We start from the raw sequence: 9,258 nt of genomic DNA, 5'->3' as shown, positions 1-9,258 counted from the left end.
TAACAATTAAATCAATTATTTTTTTATCAATTAATGCCCAAACTAATAATTAATATCCTAACCCAAAATTATGATTAATTAATTTTAAATTTTATTGATATTAATTTGATAGTGTTAATTACTCACTGCGTGCAAGTTTAGCCTTCAAATTAAATTTATATCTTTTTAAAAAATTTATAACATTTTTTCTCAATAATCCACTCCTAGATTATAAATTGCATAATGCGGTGCTTTATATGGTCAATCTCAATAGTACTTTTTTGTGCTAATAAAGGAAACAAAATCGCAAAATTAAAGTAACCTATGAATTTCTTTATATAACTAGATTTAAACATTTTCAATAGATAAATAACAAAAAAAAGTATTTCGATGAAAATATTGGGATATTAAGGGGGTGTTTGATAACCCAACTTATTACTTAAATTAATAATTAAACACTTAATTGTTTTAAGTTGGTTTGATAACTCAAAAAAGTTCAACTTAACTTATTCAATTAAGTCAAAAACCACTTAAATTAATAAGTCAAAAAATTTGACTTATTTTTTTTACTGAAAACATTAAGTTATTAAATATAAGTTTTATCATTCAATTAACTTTATATTTTTATTATTTTCAATTATTAGTCATGAAAATAAATATTTTATCTCATTTTTTTTATTATCACTAATTATACTTAAATTAGCACTTAAAATTGCAAATTACTATATTTTTCATCATAAATATTTTATTCTCCATCTTTATTTTGTTTTTATAGTCTATATGTCATTATTTAATATATCCGCTTTTAAAATTTTATTTAGACTTCCGTTTGTAACACACAACAATGATTATCAGATTTAAACGGTTTTTTAGAGTTTTAAAAGGTATTTTATTTATGGACCGATTTTCAAGTTAAAGGGGAGAATCGTTATATCTTTAAAAATTAATTATCAATATAAGCAACTAAAATTTATGATTTTTATTTGTAATATGTGTATTATTCATAATATTTTTTAAATATTTTTTATTTATATTTTAAAAATTATTTGTATTTAGTAATTTATTTTTAAAATAGTTAATCTTTAAAGATTTATATATAAATATAATAATTTCAATAGTATTCAGTAGTTACAGACTTGAAGTTATCAAACAGACTTATTTAATTTAGCACTTAAAAAAATCAGCAATTATTATTTTCAGCACTTAAAATTCAGCACTTAATTTTCAGTACTTAATTTTCAGTTTTATCAAACGCCACCTAAGTTTTAGATCACAAAGCATTGGCCGCATTTTAAAAATTTAAAAGTAAAACTTAAATAAATTTTGGAATAAACCTAATCCAATATATTTAATCAATAATACATTTTGCAATGAAATTCATTTTGAATCAAGCATACCATTAATGAAAAATTCGCTCTCTTTGCTGTTCCATAGTTTAGAGCCACAATTTTGATCTGTCTTGTCAAACTCTCGTGGTGATTTATGGCATTGATAGGAGTTACTATAACAAAAAATGAAGAATGGGTTCTCTCTTTACAATAGTATTTGCTTCAAGTACAGTATATACACAACAAACATTTAATCTTTTCGATTCCGGTTTCGAAAAATATTTAATCCAGCCTTTAATCCATTTGCACTTGATCTCTAATCCACTTCGTCGCTACCCATTTTTGGCCTTCGATAACCGGACAGCTTCCATGAAGAGATGTCTGCAAAAAAAATTTAAACACAACGACCAGGTATAGTATTAGCCTATGTTGCACGAAAGATTTATCGAATCCTATGTTTCAGCATTTCATTTCTGATTTCGTAAACGCTCTCGAAACTCTAAAATCTAAATGTCGTTATTTCCCGGTTAAACGTTTTTGTTTTCGTGCAATATAAGAATAAGCAAGTATAACATATTCTTGAACTAATGAAATTCCGTCACAATGAGATGAATCTTTCGAGCAACCAGAAAAATTCACTTGCAAGCAATTTTATCCAAGTAATATCACTTGTATTAAACATTAATGTTTCTATAAATTGGATGTTATACTCCAAAAGTGTTCATCAGATTCAATGGTCTCTTGACGGCCTGCAGTCAAGGGAGGAGAAAAAAGACAATACCTGATCGATTGTCCCGTTAGGAAGCAGCGAGTAAAACAAAATCCCATCACCTTGCCGAGGTTTCACTTTCAAACCAACACAATTTCTATAATCAAATGAACTTATTTGCGCGCCATTCTATGACCAGAAACGAGTAAGTATCAGTAGGATGAACTGCAGCACTCCAAGCATAAAACAGTGAAAAGAAAAAGATACCGATACTCATACCTCAAAAGGAAACATGGTTTCTCCGCCTTTTTCTACATCCGACAAATACAACAAGAACGAAGCTACCTGCACAGTGGATTATCAAAACTTAATGTTTAACCAAAAGAGCCCCGAACCAAATACTCTTTAATCCTTGTCAAAAATGTATTTCTTTATGCCTACATGACCAAAAAAATGGTATATCTCTTTATGAAAATCCCACAACAGATTACACACTTACATTCTCCTACTAACACCGCTGACTAACAAGCAGACTCAAATTATGCTTTGGTACTCATACAAGTTAACTAGAACCTTTATCCTAGCCAGAAATTATTTTCAGTATATCAACATTGATTAAACTCATCAAAATATGTATGTAAAGGTCATGACCAAAAGCTCAAAATACGAGGAAAATGCTTCTCACGTACCCTTTGACTCATCTGTGGACCATATTCTGTTGGATTGAATGAATCATAATGTGAATCATATTTCTGCCCGATTTCATAGCGCAATATGTTGAATGCCTGTGATAAAGAAATGCACATTCATTCTCGGACAAGTGCAAAAATGACTTGCAAAAAATGGATTAGCTAATTCATTTTTTATAAATGCACGTGGCAGCAGAATTTCAGATTTCAATAGCAAAAATTGTACAGGAATCACTCTGTTGAAGATGAGCAATATTTCTGAACAATATTCCTTCCACACTTTGGAGGTACTAGGCAAGGCTCAGACAGATCAGAAAGAATATTGAGTTACACAAGTTCAAATTCAAACATTCTGGAATCATTATGAAAACATTCAACTTTCCAGTTTCTTCCCTAAAGAAAAACAAGAAAGCCGGAACAAGAGAATAGCCTATGTGGAGATATTTAGATATTCATCTCAGGATCTGTAACTCTATTAGCAAAGAATCCTCTATACAAAATGCACCAACTAAGAAAAAGAGCCCGTCTCAAAGACACAAAATCAGAATATAATATAGGCCATTATCTCCAATACAAACTTTCAATTTCACCAACATTCATTATTCTCTTTGCATGTTATTAAGTAGTTAGTCATTTGATTGACCCATGTCCCACACTAATGATTACTTTTAGGAAAAGGTAAAGCTGTCCAAAGAGACGGCAAGAGCAATTGCAGAAGCTAAGTATCAACCCTCTAATGCATAAAGAGGTATTACTGTCATAGTAGTACATGACATCAGAGACTTTTCCCAAATGCACAAAGTGTGTCATAGTAATCATAAGAATCCTTAGGAAATGATAAGCTTAAACCACTACTTAGTTCATCGAGAAAAAGACACAAATATATATCAGCGTGTTAAAATAGCACTACGACTTGTTGGAAATATCTCATAAAAAACCACTTCAAAAGATAAAAGAAAATAGTATGATAAAGCAAGAGATACCTCTCCATGGGATGCAGGGATCATTGTAGCTCTTGAAATTTTCTGCTCAATAAAGGCCAAGGTTCCAGTTTCTTCTTCCGATGAACTAATAAAAGTTCCTGAACTAATTCCATTAATTATAATCACAAATGAGTGACCTCTAATCTGATATGTGGCAAGATCCTGCTCTTGTGTACAGCCATAGAATCAGGGAAAAGATATAGAGCAATACCTCGTTCTAGTCCCCTTAGTGTTCTCGTCAGTTTCTCCTTTTCTCAGAGCCAGGGCAGATGGTTTTAGGTGCACTTTTGCCGCTTTAATTATAGTTTCACATTGTTCTGGGGTTGCAAAGTTTGGAAAATAAACAGCTCTTGGTTTCCAGCTTAAAACCTTCAGTCCATATAGAAGAACGGCGTTGAAATTAAAACAAGTCATAAAAACAATAGTAATTTTGAACAAAACACTCTGAAAAGAGAAAACTCATTCTCATTAGCATTTCAACAAATATATTTAAGTTTAAAATGTCTATTTCCAGCATCTTCCTGTCGATCCAAGACCATCTTCTATTTACATTTTTAAATTAATATCATCTTTAATTTGCTTTCTCTTCTATTTTTCTTTCCATCTCACTATATTCAAATAATTATCTTCACAAATTTCATTTTCCATAATTAAAATAAGCAAGAACAACAAAATTAAACTGTCAGAATTGTGCATTACGTCTAGTAACTAGTAAAATATCATCTTATCTAGGTAGCACGGACACTTCAATCGATCAACATTTTCCGTTTCGAAAACGTGTCAGAAGTTTGGCGTTTCGGACACAAATCTTCATTCTTAACATAGGAAACCTAAATATAACACCATTTTGTCGTGTCCATATCCAAGTGCCTCATTTCCCAGTGTCCGTGCTACCTAACTTTCTATTCAACTACCAAAAAATGTAAGCATTTGACGAATTTGACAACTCTAGTATCAACCCAACTCAACATTTTAAGTTCAATTAAACACAACAACAAATCAAATATTAACAATTACACACCTGAAATGGAATTGATTCGACATAAGCCTCTCCCGTAACGCCGTGCGGCATATCCTGATGCTTGCTCTCATCTTCCTCATTTACAACATCAAGCATTCTTAATCTAGGTTTAATTACAGGCACATCCTAATATAAATCCACAATCACAATCAATATTCAGATCTTCTAATCCTAAAAATTAAATTTACAAGCAAATCAATTAAATTAAATTAAATTACAGTAACAATACCTGAGATAGAAAAGTAGAAGCGTAAAATCCGGCGAGGAAGAACATACAGCATAGCAGTAAAGCAGCTGGTAACCCTAATTTTTTCTTTGACCGCTTCGTTTTGATTTTCATTTATTAATCTTTGATTCTATTAAGTTTTGCTAAAATTTAAAAATTGCGAAAAAATTATGAAAACTGTGAGAAGTAATTGAGTTGAATTTGGAAAATTAGGGTTTGAAGAGGTTAATTAATTGCTTTAATTTTCAATGTTTGTGCAGAAGAGAAATGAAATGGTGCGTTAATGGCGGGAGACAGTTTTTTCTTTGGTTTGACGTTAGAAGACGTTGATTAATGTCAATATTATGATCTGTCCATTTACATTAAACTAGTTTCGCATTACGTGCTATGCACGTGGCTCGTAACGTAACTACTCAATAAACATATTAATAAATTTATTGTAATTATATCAATTTTTTATTTATAATTAATATTAAATTAGTTAAGAATTTTTGTAAAAATAAATATAATATATTCAGTTATTAATTTATTTTTCATACTGAATTTATTCTTATTTTGGTTTTATAATAACCATAATTAAATAATTAACTTAATTTTATTAATAATATCCTTAAAAATAATAATATAGAAATTTAAATAATATTATATTGACTAAATACAATATTTTAATTTTGTAGTTCAATCAAACTAAAAGATAGGTATTCCTACTAATTTGGAGAAAATTTAGCTACTTTTTACATATTAAAAACTAAATTGGAGATAATTTAGCTACCTATTCTAATTAGGACTTTAATTACAATAGTGATTAATTAAATAATTAATTAGTTAATGACTATAAAACCTTTATTTAGTAGTAAACTGAAAAGGATTATTCAGTAAATTTGCCTGTCCCCCCCCCCCATCCGTGCTTTTATATATAGTATATAGAAGATATAGATAGATATAGATTAGATAGTCAATGCAAGATATTTATTTAATTTTGATTAGTATTATTCATGTACCTCACCAATGATAATATTAAATTGATGTTTGGTTTAAAATTACAAATAAAATAAAAATAAAAAGATGATTACTTTATTATATTATATTTTATTTGATTTTATAAATATAATTATATGAATATTTATGTTAAATCAGAATTAATATAGTGTATTTAAATTAAATATGAAATAGTTTGCGAATTCCAATTAATTAACTTTATTTACGAGTTAATTTGTCAAACTCTTATGCAAGGTAGTTTGTAAATTATTTATCAAGCTACTATATTAACTAATTCACGAGCTCTTTACCTAGTTCATGTACGAGGCTACGAGATTGTTCACAAGCAATAAACAAAGTCGGATTGGGATTCTCTCAAGTTCACAATAAACTTGAGAAAGTCATGTTCACGATCTACACCGTTCATTGTAATATGAACGGTGTAGATCAAAAAGGTACAATTTTAATCAAATTAATCTACACCATTCATTTTACAATGAACGGTGTAGATCGTGAACATGACTCTCTCAAGTTCATTTGAACTTGAGAGAATCCCAATCCAACAAAGTCATATACGAACTTTTTCATGAACGTAAAAAAAAGTCGAACACATTCATGTTCAACAACGGAGGGAGGGATAGACTGGCGATGGCCTTGACCCTCCTTGAGTTTTGGAGAACATGTAAATTAGTATGAACAGATGTTTTTGTGTAATTTGGGCCTCCTTAACTTTAAAAATTAACTCTTACATGTAGTGCATATTGCGATTTGACTTTTCCGATATAGAAATTCTGGCTGTTATTGTTCATGTTTAACCTGTTTAAAATAAATGAATATAAAATCAAAGTCGAACTCGGTTGTTTAGTTAAGACGAGTAATATTCTAGCAGAGAAGAACAAGACACGTAGCTAGCTACATACTTTCATAGTACATAGAATTGTACTACAACTACTACCACTTTTGTCAAACAAGAATTTGATCCATTGCAGAAGAAAAGCTATAGTTTATGTCTGCTGTCATTTTGATACCATATAATTTCATAAAGCATCAGTTCTAAATTCTAATCCTATCTTCCTATGAATGCTGCTTCTTTTTTCCAGCTTACATACTTGTGGACTCAATAAAAGGCCGGCGTTTAGATTTATGACTCGAGATCAAATAAATTTATTTTAATTTTTTGAATCAGTTAGACACACAATCGATAATTATACTATAATGAAAATTTAAGTCCGCCTATAAAAATCGAACTTATTACGGGTTTGAACTCACAACAGACTTGAAATAAAATTTAATTATTCAAGTTCGGCTTAAGGTGGACGGGCCTTGACCAGCCGGGCATATATATATATATATGCTTATAATCAGGTCTACATACTTTATACACAATCGATCAACAATTGGCCGATTTCCATATACATCTTTAAATTAAGATTTGATGTCTTAAAAATATAAAAAAAAAACATTCAGATGAGGTCAATTCTAGCAAAAACTTTTAAAACATAAATTTTAGCTAATTTTTTTATAAGTATATTTCAGTTTAAGTCAATCACTTATTTTTTTCTCGAAACAATACCAATTTTTTTCGATTAGTTTTAATTATGACCATTTTGTAATTTACATTCTAATTTCGATACGTAATTTCCAAATCAAAAAAGGTTAGATTTATAAAAAATTGTATTTTTTTTAAAAGAACGAGTGATTGGCTAAAATTGAAATTTGCTTGTTAGAGATTGGCTAAATTTAATATTTCTGAAAGTTTTTATATGATTTTTAAATTAACTTAAGCAAATGATAGTTAATGTTCTAGTTCGTTTTTATTTTAAAAAACGCTTTTATAATTCGAAAACTTTGTATTTTATATTTTATTCTTATAGAACATATCATAGCTTGGAAGTATCTAATAACAAGTATAGTTTCCTAATCAGGGTGAGGAATATAATACACACACATGCAAGTCACAAATCACAAACTAAACACCACTCCTTTTTGCAAAGAAAATTCATATATTCTAATGTGATTATAATATATGTTTCATTATAAAAACAAAAGCATCAAAACTATAAACCATTAATTTTCTTTAACCATCTATGTGTATGGAATCTACTAACCATGCTTGTTTAAATGTAGAAGTTTATTAATAGAACCAAGATATATGCATATTTAAGATATTGATAAAAATCAGTACATATTTACTTTCTAATTTATCTTTAATTTTCCGCCGGTTCGCTTAATCTCTATTTGACCCTTGAATTCACTAAAAAATTATCCTTATCTTTTAATAAATCGATCTCAACCGGGGTTGAAGCGTACCCCAACTAAGGATAGTCCCGTCCACGTATGCATTAATCGGTTTGATTATTAAACTGATCCACCGAAACTGGCCAATTTTATGGGTGTTAAAAACCATAAAGCCAAAATTAAAGAAAGAATTCAGTTCGGTTAATTATCTATTTCTTTTGCTATTAGAGAAATAAACTGTTTGTATAACATATAACTTGCAGTCTTAGCAGAATATCGTCCGATACTTATACTATCAATTTTTTTAATGGAAGAAGGGGAAGTGTTTATAGAAGAAATAGAATCCACGATCTAATTTAAAATCGCTCAGTATTTATACTATTTGAGTTATAGCTATTCATTAACGCTTACACTATTTAAACTATAATTTATTGATTAGGTCGATTATCTATTAAGTATCATGTGAAAGGTATCAAATAGCAGTATTGTACAAAGACGCATGCTTCAGCTATATATTTTCAATCTGTTTTTTTTGTTAAAAAAAAAGGAACAAATGAAAAGTCATGATTCAAACTAGATCCAAATTATAACTAGTCTTACATGTTTACCACTCGGACATAATAAAATCCAAAAACACTGAAAATGATTTTTTTTTATATTCAGTTATTTTAATATTTTTTAATTTTACACTAAATATAATATTACGGATATTCTATTACCAAACTCCCAATTAAATTAGGTGATTTTATACATCGAACCATCTAGTTTGTTGTTCAACTCAATAGACATAACACGATGATAATTTGTGATCTCTGCCTTTCACTTCTCAAGACGTGAGTTCGGGTCGACTCACGTCGATATGTTAAACGCGGTCATCTCTATTGATAAACTGCTGATTAGTGACTTATAAATATAGACAATAACATAAATAAAGCGTATAATGCACTCCAAATACTAAATATTAACTTATATTATTATTTACTAAGGTGGTGTGTGATAACTAATTTAACAACTTAAATTAAATAGTCTTTGATAACACAATTTTATTTTAACTTAACTTAATCAATTAAATAAGAAAACTTATTGTTATTTTTTTAAGTAAATGCA

At 29.0% G+C, this 9,258-nt stretch overlaps 1 protein-coding gene across 1 annotated transcript; it reads right to left on the bottom strand.

Moving 5' to 3' along the window:
- Positions 1–1,355: 1,355 nt before the first annotated feature.
- Positions 1,356–5,274, bottom strand: LOC126660096 (probable prolyl 4-hydroxylase 9). Its single transcript, XM_050353430.2, has 8 exons — positions 4,939–5,274; positions 4,710–4,835; positions 3,900–4,057; positions 3,689–3,791; positions 2,706–2,801; positions 2,296–2,361; positions 2,089–2,205; positions 1,356–1,688 (listed from the first exon to the last, which is right to left on the bottom strand). Exons 1-8 carry the CDS (start codon positions 5,047–5,049, stop codon positions 1,602–1,604), a joined length of 864 nt encoding a protein of 287 aa, XP_050209387.1. The 5' UTR covers positions 5,050–5,274; the 3' UTR covers positions 1,356–1,601.
- Between the last annotated feature and the right edge of the window lie 3,984 nt (positions 5,275–9,258).

The sequence above is a fragment of the Mercurialis annua genome, linkage group LG8, assembly GCF_937616625.2.
Source record: "Mercurialis annua linkage group LG8, ddMerAnnu1.2, whole genome shotgun sequence".
Lineage (NCBI taxonomy): Eukaryota > Viridiplantae > Streptophyta > Magnoliopsida > Malpighiales > Euphorbiaceae > Mercurialis > Mercurialis annua.
This window is presented reverse-complemented; position numbering and strand designations above follow the sequence as displayed.